The sequence below is a fragment of the Periplaneta americana genome, chromosome 17 (genome assembly GCF_040183065.1).
Source record: "Periplaneta americana isolate PAMFEO1 chromosome 17, P.americana_PAMFEO1_priV1, whole genome shotgun sequence".
NCBI lineage: Eukaryota > Metazoa > Arthropoda > Insecta > Blattodea > Blattidae > Periplaneta > Periplaneta americana.
Genome location: NC_091133.1, coordinates 27235085 through 27257026, shown reverse-complemented (window position 1 = coordinate 27257026; position 21942 = coordinate 27235085). Strand labels below are relative to the sequence as shown.

General features: G+C 34.3%; 1 protein-coding gene across 16 annotated transcripts in view; it reads left to right on the top strand.

The window, feature by feature from the left end:
• LOC138693202 (retinol dehydrogenase 13-like) overlaps positions 1–21942 on the top strand; it is a 544367-nt gene that overhangs the window by 217315 nt on the left and 305110 nt on the right. The window contains exon 6 of one of the 16 annotated variants that reach the window (XM_069816949.1): positions 6767–11262. The exons of the other annotated variants lie outside the window; for them this stretch is intronic. Within the exon in view, the coding sequence (XP_069673050.1) occupies positions 6767–8669 (1903 nt within the window). The 3' untranslated portion in view covers positions 8670–11262. Of the gene's footprint in view, positions 1–6766; positions 11263–21942 lie in introns of those variants that run through there. 16 annotated transcript variants of the gene reach the window in all.

Below are 21942 nucleotides of genomic sequence, written 5' to 3'. Positions count from 1 at the left end.
GCTAATTTATAAATACTGTAATAATTAACTAGACTAGTTTTTATAAATAGACAAATACAAGATTCAGTTAGAAGCTGTTAAATGTGCACATGGTCACAACCTGTTTAGAAAGGAACACAGTGCTTTCTTACAATATAGTAGTTATAGTTGGGTTAGAAAGTTCGTACGGTATGCCTATGTGGACAATGCGCTGTCTCCTCCACATTATAACAGACATTGTCGAAGAGTCACCAACAGGTATCAGGTATATGAAGAAATTTGTGTGCTGGAAAGTACCAGTATATTATGGTGAGCTGCTAATACAATATTCGTTTTAGTAATAAAAAATATTACTACTATTCAAATTCAGGTATCAAATACAATAGTGATTGTTTTTGTGAATAATAATTCATCATCATCTAGCTGTCATGGAATTAGGCCATTTGTTGACCTGTTCCGGTGTCACTATCTAAAAGTATTTTCTTAGGTCTTCCTTGACCTCTCTTTCCTCTTGGGACATAGTTCATTAAGAGTTTAGGAGTCTGTTTCTTGCCATTCTGTAATTGTAATTCAGTATAAAATTAATAATAATAGTAGTAATAATAATTTTCATTTCTTGATTGTCATTTGCATTATAACACTTTATTGTACAAAATACAGTATAATAGGACTTTAAACTCTTCATAGTATTAAAATATTTGTTTTTCATAGTATTAAAATATTTGTTTTTATGTTATATACCTTCAATTTGGCACATGACTATTATGGAGTTTTCTTGTCTGAAACAGTTATACGGATAATTTAAGGTATATCACTTTTGTAACATTTTAATAAGTACCGGTACTATGACATTTTTAAAGTGTTGTTATATTTTATATAATAATTTTATTTAGGAGTTTCTTACAATACAGTAGTCTTCCTAGAACCCAATAACAATAAATTCTGTTTCTTCATAACTTTGTATAGCCCTTGTCTTCTTTGGTCAACATGCCTACTTCTTCAGATCTCCATCCGTCTATTGTTTCATAGGTATTCCCCATCTTCTGTTGCACTCTTTCTGTGCAGTAGTAGCGGTGGTGATGATAATGATGATAATAATAATAATAATAATAATAATAATAATAATAATAATAATTCTCTTTCTTGCATATTTTGGACCTAAAGGTTCCGTTACGTTCTCTATCCGACATTTGAAGGGTCGACTTAAGGATCTTTTGCCCACTGGTTGTAATTTATTCTGATACAGTTCATTCGTCTTAAATGAAATTTCCAATTTATTTGTATATAATCTATGATTGGTTCATTTGTAATTCTTTCATGATGTCAGAGTTTCTCTTATGATCTGTTCTGGAGTAGCCTGCTGTATGTCTCATAAATTTCATTTCTTCCGCAGTCATTCTTTGTATATCCACACTGCAGACTGTCAAGGCCTCACTGCAGTAGCATAGTATAGGTCTGACTAATGTTTTGTAGATTCTAGTGCATGTGTGTTTCTGTACTATGGTTAGTTAAAAATGTTATTAATAGTTCCCATTGCTCTGTTAAATGTAATGATTGAGGTCTTTTTCTTCTTCATATGCGATTTCATATCTGTGGTAATTAAATTGTTTAATTTGTTCTAGTATTTTATTATTCATGACTTTTTTTACTACAAACTGGATCTTTTCCTAAAAAGGCCAGAACTTTAGATTTTGCTGTTGAAATTTCCATAGTGTAATTTTCTGCAGTTTGGTAGAAAGAATGGACCAAATGTTGATCATCTTCTGAGGTCGTTACAAACACCAGGACGAATAGAAGAAATGGTGTACGCACTCTGTGAGTTTACACGGATCCGCCGCAACACGGCACTGCTACTGCTATGAACATGACTCGGAAGGAGTTCACAGTACTTGTTATGCTGAATGTAGTCCTTTTTAAAAGCAAATTTCTTCTATTTAACACGGCTATTTGTAACTTAAGAAATATGTCTATAGTCTCTTATTTATAATTAATAGTCTTCTGTCAGGTAATACTATTATGAACGTTCGTAACAGAAAAAACAATGGGATCTGAAACGTTGTGAAAACAATTATAATTATTGTAATTCAGTATTTAAATAATCTTTTCATAACAAGTTGTGAATTCAGAGACAGAAAAAACCTACAAAATGTTAGTAAATAAAGAGTTGAATGATATTTTACGTGCTTATAAATGAATTAAATTACTTACCATGATTACTTGCCTGCTTCTAATATTGTAGTATAACTTGTATAAGAATTTTAGCGAGAATATCACCTGGAGTAGCATTTCTGTTAGCGTAAATTGGTTGAATCCAATCTTGCATAAATGGTATAAACATAAATACTAATACATGATTTGCTAATTGTTTCTTTTGGACATCAGTCGTGAGATCTCCAAAATCAACAAATTCGTCCACTTTAAGGGAATAATTATTAAATTGAATTTCTTCTCTGAGTTTGACATCGAATATTACCACTCCATAATGTTTATTTTCATATATTTAATAATTTCGGTAAATTAGGAAAAATGTAGGTACAGCTCCTGGTTGTAATTTTCAACGCACTCGCGGTATTTTTGTCTTCTGACTTTTTATGATAAAACAGTCTGATTTTATAATCATGTATTCAGAAAAATGCGCATCACAAATACTGGTATTTACCGAAAGCTGCCTATTTTTCCACGGAATTGCTCTGGCTCATCTTTTTCTTTGGGAGATGAAAAGATATGTCTTGGTACACTATTTCCACTGTATTCCGATCTACAACCCGAAACAAAATAGTATGACAATTTTGTAATTATTTTGTAAACCACCATACAATATTCTTTTGTCACTGGTTAATTCAAAGCACAACAAATTGAAGACATCTACATAACCCTCAATAACAAAGCATATTAACAAACCCTAGCAACTTTCATCATTAAACGCGCAAGAAATGTATTTTCGAGGTTTGACTTCAGACATCCGATAGATCCTAGTGATCGAAGCACCACTAGTTGTCAGGTCCAGCACTGACAATGGGAAATCATAGAAGTGCATACACTATTTCTTCTATTCATCCTGCAAACACTACGTCTTCTCCAAATAATAAATTGCCTAGATGGTATAATCAATTGAGTGGTATACTGCCATGTGGTTTTAGTCTCCATTCCTTGATAATAGAGTTCATGTATATTATGAAAAGCAGAGATGAAAGGCCACAACCTTGTTTGACTCCTTGATTTATGGACCTCCATTCCGAAAGTTTGTTTTCAATCCTAACTTGTATATATTTATCGTTGTAAATATTGTATATAGCTTTTATTAATTGTTTTGAAATATCATCATGTGTTAGAATCTCTAATAATTTATTTCTGTTTAATCTACTGAAAGCTTCCTTCAAATCAAGAAATGCCCTATGTGTTTCGACATTGAATTATCTGTTTTTTTTTTTTTATTATTATTAGGAGTGTAATAGTGAAGTATCTATCCACACAAGATCTACCTTTACGAAATCCATTTTGAGCTTCATGAAGTATAGTGTCATAGTAGTTAATTTGATTTTTAGTAAATGTTATAGCCAGAATTCAAAATACTTATTTCTCTAAAATTATCACAGATACTTACATCGCCTTTTTTGTAGTGGGATTATAATGGATTGTTGCCAGCTTTTTGAGAGAGGATCTTCATTATAAATTCCATTTAGGACATTTCTAAATCTTTCATTAAAAGCATTGCCTTGAATAACTCCAAATTAATACCATCTTCACTGGGTGCTTTGTTATTTTTACGTTGAAACAATGCTGTATTAAGTTCTTCTAATGTAAAGTTATCCGTGTAATCATTACTAGAAGGGTGGAAGATTAAGATTATATTTTGTTGCTGACAAGGTTTTGAAAATATTGACTTTCTCTCTCTCTCTCTCTCTCTCTCTCTCTCTGCGTGCGTGCGTGTGTATGTGTTTTTCTTTTTTTTTACATAAGAGTACAACTTCTCCTTGCCTTATTATAAATAAATCTACTGCTTAATATAGGTAATTGTTCTGAATAAATGCTGCATGACTATCACCTGAAAAATAGTAGTTTTGACTTATAGATTTGTATTTCCACTTTCATAATAGAATTTAAATTCACACAATACTGTGAACTAATTTTTCTTTATTCACTACAAGCTTTCCCAATACCGACAAAACATACTCAGTATACAAAGATAATGACAGTAATAAATTAACTATATTGATAATAATGGACTCTGAAATTAACATTTGTGCAAGTGGCATAAAAGCAAATAGTGTAATAATATAAAATGTATAAAAACTGGAAAAATTTAAGTATTAGGTACATTAGAGTGCATACTGAGGTTTAAAATTGCAAGATATCTTTTTAAGCAGCAATGCTTGAGTCATTAGTTCATAAGAAAGACCAGACTTGCAACAGAAAGTTAGGAAAGAGACGAGTAATTGTGTCTTGTGCTCCTAACCTCAAACCTACCACCTTGTTGAATATTAAGTTGTATTTTTCCTTGTAATAAGGAATTGTAGGTTAAGTTTTGAAATAATGAAATCCCTTCCACTGTGTTATCCTGAAGCTAGTCATTTTGTTTGGTATGTCAAGATGATTTGCTTACATTGCTGACCTCATTGTAGTTTGCCTGAGCAGTGGAATAATAACACTGCTTCGTAACTAGGAATACAGTCCAACAGAAAATTGCACATTTCATATGAAAAGAATACATTTGGAAGTAATACAACAAGTATGATTTATATACAGAGCGTTCATTTCAAAACTTCCCAGTCTAAATAACTAGAACATTTAAATTCAATTTAATTAAACAAAGAACACGTCAATTTAAATATTTGAGGGAGAGTTTAAAAACAGCCTTAACTGCATATTAGGTTTCACCCCTAGCCACCCCCACTTTGAAATTTCAGATGGCACCCCTATCTTGTGATGCTTAAATTTTAAAGAGTCTTCAATTGTTTATACATCTCATTCGTTTTGCCATCTTTTGTTTTCTATCATCGCCTGGCAACCTGTATTGCTATTGTCAGTTGATTGTAGGATAAAAATGCAGTTTATTTTGTGTAATTTCCTAAATTTAATCAATAAGGATGATTTCTGTTCTCTCTCAAAAGGTATACACCATTTTAAAATTATTTAATACAGAACTATTACATCAAATGCTCAATAGTCTTTGTAGCTTTATTCTCTTCAGCTCTAATCAACAATAACAATAATCCAGGTTGCCAGGCGATGATAGAAAATAAAAGATGGGAAAACAAATGAATGAGGTGTATAAACAATTGAATACTCTTTCAAATTTAACTATCACAAGATAGGAATGCCATTTGAAATTTCAAAGTGGGGGTAAGGGGTGAAAACTAATATGCAATTAAAACTAGTTTTAAACTTCTCCCTCAATATCTAAATTGACATGTTTTTTGTTTAATTGAATTGTATTTAAATTATATAGTTATTTAGACTGACAAGTTTTGAAATGGACGCTATATATATAAAAAAGAACGTAACCATGCAATTTACACAAATCAATATATAGTCAACTCCGGTTATAGTGAACCTCTGCTGACCAGGATATTTCGTTCAGTATATCCAAGGTTCAGTAAAACTGAAGTGTCTGTTTTTATACTACTGACGTTGATACATATAGTATTAATGTCCGTTTGCGATAGACCATGTTCAGTATCAGTAATAATGTTCATTTTATCTTTCAACGCACACAAATTCTACAATTTGGGACATCTGGCCGAAATCTACGGCTGACCACTAGGATCCAGAATACAAAGCAGAGGTTAAATAAAAAATACAATATGATTGCGGAGAGAATACGGAACAATGATAAATTTAAAAATAAAGTACAATTTAATTTTGGAGAAACATGAGATGAAAATACATTGAAGAGTAATGAAATGAAGTAAAAATAAATTACATAGTATTATACAAGTGAATGTGTAAAATGGATAATGAATCTCTCAATACCATTAGACATATTTTGTTAATGTCCTCATTAGAAAATTTAAGAGAAAGGAGAATGGTGTTGGTATACCTTGACATCCAGATGTTCACAGTTCAAAGCTTGAATCGAATTCGACCTTGTAGGCAGTAGCATCTTCTCCCACTAAAGGTATGCTTACTGTGCACTTGCCTTTGGAATTATCCTAGGTTCAATTTTACAAAGAAGTAGGAGGGAGAGTTCACAACCATTATACTGTAATTTTCCTTGTACTTAACCTAGTGTAACCATTTTTATTTATTCCATTGCAAGAGTGACTGCTAATTTTTTTAAGAAATTGAGTTTTCTTCGAACAAGATGTTATAACATTCTTCTTGAAGCAGTTTCCATGTTATTTATGTTGAAATAATTTCATACAAGGATGTAAAGGAAGACGTGAGCTAATAATTATGTTTCCTCATCCAAACAAGTCGAGTGTTAAGAACTCTTAATAATATTATCTTTTACTCTTTGTAATGAATTACCAGTTCCCGTGTTTTGAGAGAGAGAGAGAGAGAGAGAGAGGTGTCATTTAAAGTACGAATATATAACTTCATATTTTTCTCTGACTTTCGTTGTTTGAAGCTGCATTTATTTTGGTAAAATGCATATTTCAGTCGAATAATATGCATCATATGTAGCAGGTGGGAACCTTGCTTAAGTCATTTTTTTCCCTCGGCAGTAATGTTTCTACTATTAGTGTACAGTAATTAGTACATTGATGTAAAATTCCTGAGAATTTAATTTAAATAAACTCTGGGCGTGAGGAACAGTAATCACTCTGCACACTTTGTCTTGCAGGTGCCAACAACTTCCTCAGACTCCATACAGGGCTTTCCAACGTGCTCAAAATGAATTGGGGAACATGACTCAGCCGAGGGACACCAATGGTGCACTGAGTGACATTAAGGATGAATGTAGTATTTCAGAAGATATGTGGTTCATATGTGGTTCCTGTGGGCAGATATCTGCTGAAGAAACAAAGTTGGTGAATCACATTTGTGCAACACATTCAAATAGTTTGAGCTTTTCAGATAATCGTGTAAAAAATGAATTTGAGACAGATGTTGGTGAAATGCCTAATGAGTTTAATAACAGTGCTATAAAATCAAGACCGAGCAGAAGAAACTGTCCTGTGACACCAAAGAAGCAACAGTTTTCTTGCAATAGGTGTAGAAGAGTATTTAGCAGGAAATGTGAATTGTATAGACATTTCACAAAGCATGACCAGCACACTCCTGATTCTATAAGTACAACTTCTTATACAATTATAATTCCTAACAGTGATATGACTGCAAGTAGTAGTGTTCAGCAGTTAGATGTAAATAGTAGGAATAATTTAACTGACCTCAAGAAGAATGATGTTAATGGGGGAAAAAATGTTACAGTGACTCCTGACAATAATGAAAGCAGAAAAATGCAAGGTTTCAAGGGTAATATTTGTGATAAAAAGCTTACGAGAAAACGTGGTCTTCGTAGACACTTGTTTACACATACCAAGAATATAAATATTTCTGTTTCTTCGAGTATAAATTCTGAGAATCCTTTGGCAGTTGTTACAGGAGAAAATGGATCTACTGAGAAAAGTAAAACTGAAAATGATGATGTCACTTATGGCTTTCCGTGTTATGTTTGTGGTAGGATACTAACAAGAAAATACGATTTGCATAGACATATGAAAATTCATTCCAAAAAACCAGCTCCTCTTGACATTGACAGTGATCATTCGCCTTCAATTATTGCATCTGAAGTTGATATTGATGAACTATTGAACTCTGATGGTAAATCAGTTTGTGTTGAAACAGAAGGAAATTGTGATTTTAAGAGATGCATAAAAACCCGCACAAATGATTCGAGAGAAATTTCACCAACTGAAGTACTAAAAAAGAAAAAGTTTAAGTGTAATACATGTTCCAAACTATTCACAAGAAGGCATGATGTAATAAGACATTCAAAAGTACACACTGAAAAAAAGAATTTTGTCTATGAAATAACATCCAGAGCACAAACAGAAGTGGAGGGCAAAACTCTTTACAAGTGTGAACAATGTAGCAAGTATATTGCTTCAAAATGCAGCTATTTGATACATCTTCGCATTCACACTGGTGAAAAACCTTGTACATGTCATGTATGTGGCAAACAGTTCCGTACAACAAGTTTATTGAATCGGCATGTAAAAGAAGTACATGAGGGTATTAGAGAACATGCATGTGAATTTTGTGAGCGTAAGTTGGCCAACAAACGTGCATTGATGGACCATAGAAGAACTCACACTGGGGAACGTCCTTGGGTCTGTCACATCTGTGGAAAGTCATTCAGAACTAAAGCATCTCTCTATATTCACAATTTATTTCATAATGATGTTTCCCCATATAAATGTACACATTGTGACAGATCATATAAAAGGAGGCAGCAGTTAGAAATACATCAATTGCTTCACACTGGTGAAAAACCACACTCTTGCCAAGTATGTGGAAAGTGTTTCAGACTGAGAAAATCATTGAAAAGACATGTTCTTACACATACTAGTGAAAAACCATATGAATGTCTGGTATGTGGCCAGATGTTTGCTCAGAAGCGATATCTGAAAAACCATGGAAAAACACATGGCATTGAAATCAATAAAAAAGTACATGCTGATAACATCTGGACTACAAATAATAGTAATACTATCTGGACCATAAATAGTAGTAATACTAACTAAAAAATGTTGCGTAGTTATGTCTGTAGAATTTATAATAATAGATTACATTTCTTGAAATGTAAGTACCATTTGAGACAAAAAAAAAACTGAAATACAGGCATTGTATGAAACGTGCATTGATTGTGATCACACTGCATTCTCCATACAATACTCTGTGTTATGTCTTGATTAACAGTACAGATGTATATTTATTTTGCTTGTCGTGACGTTTACCTCCACTCCTTCTTGTCCTCCCAAGAAGGAAAATAAACCCTTGTCTTTCTCATTAATTACTTGTATTCAGGTCCTTAAGACCAGATCCTACATGCTAAATGTCTCAGTTTTTCTTTTAGTTAGGACTCATCAGAAAAATTGGAAATACAGTTTATATTGACTTTTCATTATGGTGAGCCATCTAAGAGAATACAAAAATCAAACTGAAATTACCATATTTGCCGACTGATAAGTTGCTTTTCATGTTATGTAACTGAGAATGCTCGTCAATTCTGATATTTTCTCTCCAACCAAATATTACACTCATCATGCATTATACATTTCACATGAACATTTTCAAATACGACATAAACATATATAAATTCAAATTCAATTACATCCTTTAATTAAAATTTCTCCATCTTCCTCTGTCTTCTGCATCTTCATCCTTTATATCCCAAATTTCCACATTGATTGTTGGCTCATTGTAGTTATAGATCGACTCTTTTATTCCTTTCTTGAACTTGCCATTTATTTGCCTTTGGTATTTTACTATCCTCCGTCCTTCTTACGTGCTCTTCAATTTTGTTTGTTCAATCTCATCCATTATGGTTTCTTCTGCTTGCATCATTCTTCGGATTTCACTATTTTTTCCCCCCTCTTCTGGATTTTCCACTAGCTCTTCTCAGAAATCCATTTCAATGACAGTTAATTTGTTGATTTGTCTCATGTTCATTTTTCATACTTTGGTTCTATATAAAAAAACTGTACTGTGGAAAATTGACCTAAATATTAATAATGTTTCTGTTCCATATAACTGAGTTTAATATGCTTGTTATTTTCCTACCATAAAAATGTCTAAAAATGGGATACGTTATAATTATAGAAAGCTTAAGTTCCGAGTAGAATTTTGATCAGCCATTGTCACTCTTTCATGTTTAAATAAAAACTCTGTTCAGTTTTTTTTTTTTTTTTACTTATGACACAGTGATTGTGAGTGGACTCATTTCCACAAACTCCTCCATTGTGAGTTGCTTGCTTTGTTGCTGCTATGTCAGAGAGATCATTCCAGTTTCTAGTATTCAATGCATGCCACAAAGCAGAGACTGTTCCAGTGACACACATATATTGACTGGCAGAAAAGCGAAACACTTCAATATTATATTGATGATCTTACCTAGCGAAAATATTGTAGTTACCACAATAGTATACTGACATTTTAGTACCGGTATCATTTCATTTAATTAGCAATTAACGGTTCACTTGTTTTCTACTCGCAAACATACAGCCATTTGTCTGAATATCTTGAATTAAAGGAAAAAAAATAGGAGTGTTTCACTTTTTGTGCTAGTGCATATAATATATATTTCAGTGGACAGAATTGAAGATTTATAGACTTTTACTGTAACTATTCCCCCACTTTCTCCCCTTGATAGGTTATTAATTTAAGTACAAATTCCTTGGAAATGACTTTTTTTTCAGTATGTGATTATTTGTACTAAAATGATTTTTTCACCAAAAAAGTCCATGGATAAAGGTGTTTCCTATCTAGGCCTGCACGTGCATCTTACAGGCCTGCAAATGCAGCAATCTCTTGACAATGTTATATTGGTAGTGAACTAAGATACACTTTTTTTTTCTTTTCGTATTTTCAAATTATGTACACGTATGAGCATACCTCTTTATTTCTTTATTGACAATTGTTTTTGTTTTAAATAGTATTAGTTAACATAACTATTGTCTTACATTTATTGCCCCCACCTCTTTATTGTAACTCTAGGAAAATTACTAATGGTGTATAATGTTCAGTTAAATATATTGTTGCATTAATGGAAGTGTAGTATGATTTATTGTATTCGCCCATATCACGCCGTCTCCCTGTGAGTTTGCTATTTGGAAAATGCTATTCACAAATGAAGCATTTGATATGTTGATGATACTTGGAGAATTCCATCGGAATTGCAGAGAAGCAGCACATATTTATGCAGAGAGATAACTATTGCACACCCATCATTCGAACAATTTTTTCCAGCTTCTTGCAAAGCATGTGTGTACAGTTGGTGTGGTGCTGCCGAAACACAACAGACGACCTGTGAGGAATGACAAAGCTCTGATGTCCTCGCTGCAGTGGTAGTTAATTCTCATGACTCCACAGGGAGGATTGCCTGTGACTCAGGATTGCACCATAGTATAGTGTTTAAAATTCTCGAAGACAAATTTCATCCATGCCATATTCATTTCCATTAGGAACTTGGGGATATGACTTCCAGACTCGTGTAGATTTCTGTAACTGGTTTCTAAACACGGACCATGATTTCAAGTTCAGAATTCTGTGGACTGATGAGGCAACTTTCAAAAGTAATGGTCAGGTGAATCTCCATAACGCCCAATACTGGTCTCTGGTTAATCCACATTGGCTATGTGAAGTGGATTAGCAGCACATGTGTAGCTTCAACACATGGTGTGGCCTCCTTGGACACTGAGTCATAGGACCTAAATTTTTTAGGAGAATTTGAATGGTAGAACATAAGCTCGCATTCTTCGAAACATTTTGTACCAGTAGGTTCATGATGTTCCCCTTGCACTTCGGTTAACGATGTGGTTTCAGCACGGTTCACTTTCCACATTGGACTCTGTGAGTTGTTAACCAGTTATTTCCCATACGGTGGATTGGACGAGGAGGACCATTAGCTTGACTGGTCTGATCTCCTGACTTTGCTCCAAATTACTTCTTGTGGAGGAGAATTAAAGACATGGTCTACTAGGTGCGTCCAACAACTAGGGAAGACATGAAAAAAAAAATGGATCTCTCAGCTGTGCTGAAGGGTTCCGTGCAATCACGGATGTTAGGAGGAGATGAGAATGTTGTTTAGTACAAGGTGGCAGACTATGAAGAGTGTACGTACATAAACAATGTACAGCATTTCTAAGAAGATACCATCAATGACCTGTGTTCTCATTTGAAATTTCGAAGTTGACCACAGGTACCCCTACTTCTGGTTTGTTGCGGGAAATGGTACTACAACCAATCGAAAGATTGCAAAACTCTCTTTGCTAATACTTTCTATTTTTTTTATTACTTATCACTAGAGACGAAAATTCCATGTAAATGCATGTTTTTATAAGAACGTAGGATATAGCTCGAACTTAGTATTTATCCATTTCATTACTTTCCGGTTCCAATTATGTGTACTTTTTCCGTGCATGTTAGCATGTTTTGGCCTTTTTGGGGATAAAAACATGCATAATGCATATTTAAGCAATTTTTAGCATAATCATGCATTACTGCCAATACAAACAAAACAACAATTGAAATCATATTCCAGTGTTGAGGCTGCCACGTGTGTCTGACATTTTGTAAGTTATGTGATAAAAGACGCACGTTATTTTCTCGTGAGAATTAGGTGAATTTATTGGTATTGACATCATACAGCAAGTATTGTTGCTTGACACGGATTAACACATACTTACGATATCGGACATATATGTGAATTTTAATAAAGCAATTGAAGAAATAGGATCACAAAAATTATTAATAAGCAATGCCGCAAAAAAAAGTATGGGATTCATAGGACGACACTAGGAGATGACATTAGTGAAAAGCATGGAAGACAGCCTGTATTTAATCAAGAAGAAGGGTATGCAATTGCTGATCATGTTATAGTAGTTAAATGCAGATTTTTGTACTTTCAGTAGAACAGTGTTGTGACTCGAAAATTGTGATTTGTGAAGATATGCTATTTCCTTGTAAAATACTGCTGTAAAAATATTTTAATAAATAGGTGCCAATTTACGAAAGTAATATATGATTTTCGACATATGACAGTATTCTACTGCGAGTGCGATTTGATCCCCCTCAATTTAATGACAAGAAAGCTATTTCAAGTTTGCCATTGACTTTCATAGATATTGCATTAATTAAATATAGACCGTTAATTATCTATTAGCAGTTCCTTATATTTATATTTTCTAAATATCTTGTAATACTGATATGATATAACAATAATAAAATTGCATTGGCTTCGACTTAGTTATATTTAAAATGTTGGCAATAATAGATATGAAAGGTTCTCAACATTCCCAAACACCCCTTCCTACGAAACAAAAAACACTACACTGTGAGGTGGTCAACTCTGACCGGGAAAATGTAAGAGTTACATCATTCATTTCAGTGAGGTGGTCAACTCAAGACCATTTCCTGGGTTGAGTCTCCCATTCTTTTTTAAATTTTTTCTGGCACTTATGAACAACATAATATTCCAAAATTGTAAGAATATGTCTTAAATATTAGGTCCCTTCTTTGTGTGGGACATTTTACTTGACCAATAGCGTATAGCAGGAAGAGTGGAGTAAACTGTCTTAGTTAACCTTTTTCAATTCAGGTGCTCAGTTGTGTTGAGTACAGATGGTGATGGTCTGATGGAGAATGAAACTCATTTGTTCTTCATCATTCAAAGGAGCATTTTTACAGAGACTTTTTATAATCATTAATATTATAAGGAGAATTTTAGGACATAAGGTGATTTTAAAGTAGGGTTCCTACATAGGTATCCCATAAAATATGGGTATGGAATATATCAGTCCCCTAACTGCCCATTGTGCAACTTAAACCAAGAAATAGATTCGGAACACCTCAAAATCTGTGCTTCAGTGGCTGGCCATGATAATATCTTTGAAAAATATTGGAGTGCAAGAGGTCAAATGACTTTATTGTCAAACGCCTGGCATTAGAAAACAACATCTTTTTTTTTTTTTTTTTTTTTTTTTTGGCGCAATGTGTCCCATTGTCCCAAAAGAGGTCTTTGGGACATGTTTTTGTCCCATATTTAAAAATTAGTGACTAAAAAAACAAAACAACTGTAATTTTATTACAAATATGTCTCCGTTACTGTAGGCAATATTAAAATATGCTACTTACTTACTTACAAATGGCTTTTAAGGAACCCGAAGGTTCATTGCCGCCCTCACATAAGCCCGCCAGCGGTCCCTATCCTGTGCAAGATTAATCCAGTCTCTATCATCATATCCCACCTCCCTCAAATCCATTTTAATATTATCCTCCCATCTACGTCTCGGCCTCCCTAAAGGTCTTTTTCCCTCCGGTCTCCCAACTAACACTCTATATGCATTTCTGGATTCGCCCATACGTGCTACATGCCCTGCCCATCTCAAACGTCTGGATTTAATGTTCCTAATTATGTCAGGTGAAGAATACAATGCGTGCAGTTCTGTGTTGTGTAACTTTCTCCATTCTCCTGTAACTTCATCCCGCTTAGCCCCAAATATTTTCCTTAGCACCTTATTCTCAAACACCCTGAACCTATGTTCCTCTCTCAGAGTGAGAGTCCAAGTTTCACAACCATACAGAAGAACCGGTAATATAACTGTTTTATAAATTCTAACTTTCAGATTTTTCGACAGCAGACTGGATGATAAGAGCTTCTCAACCGAATAATAACACGCATTTCCCATATTTATTCTGCGTTTAATTTCCTCCCGAGTGTCATTTATATTTGTTACTGTTGCTCCAAGATATTTGAATTTTTCCACCTCTTCGAAGGATAAATCTCCAATTTTTATATTTCCATTTCGTACAATATTCTGGTCACGAGACATAATCATATACTTTGTCTTTTCGGGATTTACTTCCAAACCGATCGCTCTACTTGCTTCAAGTAAAATTTCCGTGTTTTCCCTAATCGTTTGTGTATTTTCTCCTAACATATTCACGTCATCCGCATAGACAAGAAGCTGATGTAACCCGTTCAATTCCAAACCCTGCCTGTTATCCTGAACTTTCCTAATGGCATATTCTAGCGCGAAGTTAAAAAGTAAAGGTGATAGTGCATCTCCCTGCTTTAGCCCGCAGTGAATTGGAAAAGCATCAGATAGAAACTGACCTATACGGACTCTGCTATATGTTTCACTGAGACACATTTTAATTAATCGAACTAGTTTCTTGGGAATACCAAATTCAATAAGAATATCATATAATACTTCCCTATTAACCGAGTCATAAGCCTTTTTGAAATCTATGAATAACTGATGTACTGTACCCTTATACTCCCATTTTTTCTCCATTATCTGTCGAATACAAAAAATCTGATCAATAGTCGATCTATTACGCCGAAAACCGCACTGATGATCCCCAATAATTTCATCTACGTACGGAGTTAATCTTCTCAAAAGAATATTGGACAAAATTTTGTACGACATCAACAAAAGTGATATTCCTCGAAAGTTACCACAGTTGGTTTTGTCCCCCTTTTTAAAAATAGGTACAATTATGGACTCCTTCCATTGTTCTGGTACAATTTCCTTTTCCCAAATAGCAAGTACAAGTTTATAAATTTCGCTATATAATGCACTCCCACCCTCTTGTATTAATTCTGCTGGAATTTGATCGATACCTGGAGACTTGTACTTTTTCAGATTTTCTATCGCAATTTCGACTTCTGAAAGCGTGGGTTCGGGTATAAATGGCTCAGCAGTTTGTATTTCAATTTCGTCCCGATCATTTCTATTTGGCCTATGTACATTTAGTAGTTGCGCAAAATAGTTTTTCCATCTGTTTAGGATTGATGGAGAGTCTGCAAGCAAGTCACCATTCTCATCCTTGATCACGTTTACCCTTGGCTGATATCCGTTCTTAAATTCCTTTATACCCTTATATAAATCTCGAATGTTTTTATTCTTACTATTTGTTTCTACCTCATTCAGTTTTTCCTTCAAGTAACCTCTCTTTTTATTCCTAAGTGTACGACTTGCTTCCCGTCTTTCATTGAAATAATTATCTCTATTCTCCTCAACTGGATCCTGTAAGAATTTCAATTTTGCCTGTTTCCTTCTTTCTACTACGATGCAACAATCTTCATCAAACCACGGTTTCTTTTTCTTAGTTTCATAATAACCTATGCTCTGCTCAGCTGTAATTTTGATACTATCTCTGATATTTTCCCACACGCTATTAACATCTAATTCTTTCTCAACTTCGTCGGAACTTTCTAAAGTGGCAAACCTATTCGAAATTTCGACCTGATAATTTTGCTTAGCTTCCTCTTCCTTTAATTTCAAAATATTGAATTTAGTAATATTAACTTGTTGCTCTACTCGCTTGGCTACTGATAATCTTTCTCTTAATTCTCCAATCACCAAATAATGGTCAGAATTACAGTCTGCACCCCTGAAAGTTCGAATATCTACTATACTAGTATGTCTCCGTTTATCTATCAAGATGTGATCTATTTGGTTGTGTGTCAATCCATCTGGAGAAGTCCAAGTATATTTATGTATATCCTTATGGGGGAATGTTGTACTTTTGACAATTAAGTTTTTCGATGTGGCAAAGTTGACTAATCTAACTCCATTGTCACTACTAATTGCGTGTAGGCTCTCTTTTCCAATAGTTGGTCTAAAAATATCCTCCCGTCCTACTTTAGCATTGAAATCCCCCAATAAAATTTTCATGTGATATCTAGGGAACTGATCAAAAGTATGTTCCAATTCCTCATAGAAGCTATCTTTTATATGGTCGTCTTTCTCTTCTGTAGGGGCGTGAGCATTTATAACTATGATGTCGCACCATCTACCCTTAAGTACTAAATATGATAACCTGTCACTGATAAATTCGACCTTTTTTACTGCTGATTTTATTCTTTTATGAACAAAGAATCCTGTTCCTAATTGGTGATTATTGTTTCCTTCCCCATAATACAACAAGTAATCTCCTATTTGTGATATGCCATTCCCATCTAACCTAACCTCTTGTACTCCTACGAAGTCTATTCTATATCTAGCTAGTTCTTTTGCTACTAATGTTACCCCTCCTGTTCTATAAAGACTAGTTACGTTCCAAGTGCCAAATCTCAAATCCTTATTCCTTTGCTGTGGTCGTGCCAGAGAATCAGTCCTATTCCGAGGCTTATTATAGGGATACGTAACAAGCTGTTTTTTACGGTGATGGGTTGTTAGCCCTTCGCCCAACCCCCAAGCTGGAGGACCACCCCTTATCGGCTGTCCACGACTGCTTATTCAATATATTCGCAGCTACCCTCCATATCTGGAGGCCGTCTCCTCTATCCGCAACCTGAGGACGCGCCATGCCGTGGTGATAGGGTACATTGGCAACATTGAAGGCAACATTAATTGTGATGTCATTCACGTGCCATCTAATCATAGCATTATATTCAAATTTCTATTTTATGTCACTGTCAAGCATCTCTCATTCTATACAGAATGTTCCATCATGAAACCAACACACTTTGCTAACATTTTCAAATGGTCATTCTATGCAAAAGAGTTTATATACACCATGGGTCGATTCGGCTTTGTTACAAAGATAATGGACTGAAATTTTACTACACTAGAGTTATTATACAAACATGTGAAATTCCAGGTTTTCACACCTGCAAGATCCCATAATCAGTTTGATTCATTGTATTGTTTTAATCACTTCAAAGACAACATGGGAAAGCATGGTAGAAATATACACCAAAGCTCATTTTTTTTAAATCAGTGTTAAGTGTCCCGTATTTTTTTTTCTGGTGTTTCTGGGAACCCTATTTTAAAAGTAAGACAGAATTGTATCTGTGAGCCAATATGAACCACAGAAAAGAAAAATGACTGTCAGAAAATTTTACAGCCGAAAATTTAGAACATTGTCAAAGAAATGCATTTCATAACTGTTGAAAGAGTGATACAAAATAAAGGCAGATGAGCAACATGAAGGAAAAAGATTATCTGAGGATTGTTAAAATAAACTGTAACAAGAGTGCCGAAAAAATTGAGGTTATGTGAAATCTTCAATTTTTTTAAAGATAATACCCCGAAGTACAAGGTGTACATTGTGAAGCTGTAATTGCACCAGGCCAAACCCCTGACCACAGTTCTATAAAAGTACTTAGGGTGAAACTTCATAAGGGAATAAGAACAGTCGGTGGAAGCAAAGAATTGAAAAAAGTTTGAAGGAAGAATGGAACACAATTTATCCGAATATATCCCTCATTCACAAAAAGAAAAATGAACAACTACTATGGCAAGGCAATTAGAGAGAAAAGAAGACACATTGTGATACATTTGTCATTCGAGTTCATATGTTATGTTATGTTATTGTTATGTTTGGAAGGTTGCTGTTGTTTTTGTCATCGGATTAAATAAACTACTTTTTCTTTAGCTTTTCCTTATGCCTTTTTAGGTGTCAGATTCCCTTAGCCAGTTGTATGCCATTTACTGTATTTTACCCTATTCTGTATTAGTCTTTTTGTCTCCTGTAAGGTCTTTCCCCCTTTGTTTACAAATTTTTCAAAATACCATTTCCATTCTATTGTAGATCTTCCTTTTCTGTTTCGTTCTGCTCTTATCCTCAAAAGTTTATTTTGGTTTCCTTTTGTTATCCATTCTGTTTACTTGACATAACCATGTATGTATTGTTTTTATTACCAATTCTTGGTTTAGATCTGTCTTAAATGGCTAATTCTTATTCTGTCCCATTTAGTTTTTCCTATACATTTCTATAGATACCTCTTTTCTGCACTTGTAATTCTAATTTCATGTTTTTGTTAACAATGGCAACTTTCTGAACTGTAGAGGAATATTGGTAGAGGAGAACTTCTGAGAGGTGGAATCCAGTTTAGAAGTTAATTCCCTGTATTGAGAGGCTCCACAAATCTTGTCTACGATTTTTCGACAACAGTGGTGACTTGAGAAAATTTGTTTCAACAAGCTGGGATGAATGTTGGGGAATATAAATGAGAAATCTTATGGGGATAAACGTTAGAGAGTTGAAGTTGGCAGGTAATTAGTATGTGATGTTCAAATATTTAATCTAAACGTAATTACAGTATACTGACCGAAGACATATACAATAGTTGTTGAAGATACTCCCATTTAGACAGTTTATAGGAGTATCTAAAAGTTCAGGTTGATTTAGGCTTACAAGGAATGCACCAAGAACGAAGTGGCCAGGAGTCAAATGTAAAGTATCTGTAAGGTTGCCAGACAGAACTGTTATATGTCTTAAATTCAGGCATGCTTCATTTTAAACCAGGACTGTGTACAAATCTTCATAGTTAAATGTGCCCATACCAGCTACCTGCACATGTTTTGGTTCGTAGATTTAATGTTTGACTCCCATGTCTTGAAATGATATAGATCCCCAAATCTTATAGAGCTTTTGCAACTCTCGGTTTGTACCAGTGAAATTAATTCCATTGTTGGAGTACACATTTAAACATTTACGACTTCTTTAAGTGAATCTTCTAAGGGAAGCACTGGATATTAAATGTTACAAGTTCTAAGTGCATTGCTTTAGTGGTCAAACATATGAACAGTGTCACATAGCAATTCTGCATAGATTTGCTTCTGTGTGATCTATATATCATGATTGGATCAGAATAGTCTACACACGTTTTATACTAAATGTAAGTGAAGGTGGCACACACTGTTGTGGGAGTTGTCCCATGAGTTGATCTATTGTAAATCTCTCTTGAGTGAAAGCACTTGACATATTTGTATATTGTTGGTCTATTGCTTCTTGTATTCTGGTACTCAGTATTGTAGATTTTTATTTATTTTATTAGGTTATTTTACGACGCTGTATCAACATTTCAGGTTATTTAGCGTCTGATTGAGATGAAGGTGATAATGACGGTGAAATGAATCCGGGGTCCAGCACCGAAAGTTACCCAACATTTGCTCGTATTGGGTTGAGGGAAAACCCTGGAAAAAACCTCAACCAGGTAACTTGGCCCAACTGGGATTCGAACCCAGGCCACCTGGTTTCGCGGCCAGATGCACTGACCATTACTCCAGAGGTGTGGACAGTATTGTAGACATATTGTAGCTATTATGAGCTGAGGATCCCCATGCAGTAGCCAGAAATGTTAAAGTATGATATTTGGGAGGTAAAATTGAATTATTTGATGGTTTACTTCATAGCTCGGCAATCAATCTTTGACTTACTCTTAACAGACTATCTTCACTTGCGGATGAATGAAGACTTAAAGTAAGTTATTACTGTTCCTTTGTATAAGTATTTTTGTTAATTTGAAATTTATCCTTTGAAGAGGTGGAAAAATTAAAAAATCTTGGAACAACAGTAACAAATATAAATGATACTCGAGAGGAAATTAAATGCAGAATAAATATGGATACGCCTGTTATTATTCGGTTGAGAAGCTTTTGTCATCCAGTCTGCACTCAAAAAAGCTATAGTTATGTTACTGGTGGTTCTGTATGGTTGTAAAACTTTAACTCTCATTTTGAGAGAGGAACAGAGGTTAAGGGTGTTTGAGAATAAGGTGTTTAGGAAAATATTTGGGGCTTAGAGGGATGAAGTTACAGGAGAATGGAGAAAGTTACACAATGCAGAACTGCACGCATTGTAGTCTTTAACTAGCATAATTAGGAACATTAAATCCAGACATTTGAGATAGGCAGGGCATGTAGCATGTATGGGCAAATCCAGAAATGCATAGAAAGTGTTAGTTAGGAAGCTGGAGGAAAAAAAAAAAACCTTTTGGGGGCCAAGACGTAGGTGGGAGGATGATATTAAAATGGATTGAGGTAGTTGGGATATGATGCTAGGAACTGGATTAATCTTGCTGAGGATAGAGACCGATGGTGGGCTTATTGAGAGGGCAGCAATGAACCTCCAGGTTCTCTAAAAGCCATTTGTAATAGGTCTTTTGTTATATAAATCTTTTAGCTCCTTATGATATGCTTTCTCTTGCGTCTGTCTCTATGTCTGTAATGGTGATTTTAATTCTTTGCATATATAATACTTCAATAATTTTTTGCAGGCAGATCGTATGTTACGAATGAATTGTAGGACGTAAGCCATTACATTAACCAACTTAATTTTAGAGAATTTATACAGGACTACATTAAGAGTCATCATTATATGTCACGATAGTTCTCTTGACCTTTGCAGATATATCAATTTGTGTTATCTTCTGAACATTTCCTGAACGTATGGTAGAGTGCTCTTTAAAATATGGTGCACCTTACCACCATAATGTTGCACGTTGAAGCATTTGTGTAATTGCTCCTGTAGAGATCATGTGAGATGGATTCATGATTTAAGGAATGTGCTTCCATTGTTGTACATTACTCGAAGTTTGTATCTCAGCCGTATAATGAGCAATAAAAGGAGTTCATCTTGATGATAGTGAACTCAACCAAGTCAATATTACCATGGAGTCAGCCCAAAAAAATGAAATGTAGAAATAGTCAGATGTAAGATTTTCAATGTTTCTTACACTAGACTTGCCATAAGAATAGCACCACATAATTCCAGTCTACGATAGATGATTTTCTTAAAGGTGCTACCCTAGATGTAGCACAGAGCAATTAGACATTTCATTGTCATTAATGACTGCAAGTAAATCACACATCACTTGTTTAGGAAAAGGTAGGCATGCAATTGTATATCCTTTAATTGCAGAAATTCTAATCAATCTCTCTTAATATCAATATTCTTTTAGCCAAATAATTGTGAGTGTAACACTTTTTAAGGAGGAAAGGAACTGGCCATCCTACCCCCATAATTTCCTGGTTTAGTTGCCTAATGAGTGATGCTTTGTTGGTGTCACTTGTAAGGTTCAGACCTGTTTTCGGTCAGTTGACTAAATGACAACACTTTTTTTATTGATTTAGCAGTTTTTCAAGTAGAGGATCATACACTGCAACTGTGCCACCACAAATACTGCATGAGCATCTTAAATGAGATAAATATAAGGCTTATCAATCCCAAAGGATCAAGTATGAATGCTATAGTACAGTGATTCTCAACCTATAATATGCGTACCACTGCTGGGTGGTACTTAAAGTGTGAAAGAAAAATATAAATTATCATAAAATACAAATATATATAGCTGTTTTGTGTATATTTCATGGAACACTCCATTAAATAAATTCAAATAGTAACTTCATTAATTAAACACACCTAAATAAAGCAATAATTTACTGGTATTGAACCATAGAAACTTTTATTATGACTCTGGGAGAGAAACGATGATTTGTCATTATAAATTTGGTTAGTAGTACAGCTAATGTCCTAAATTAAAAATAGTAGTGTCACTGA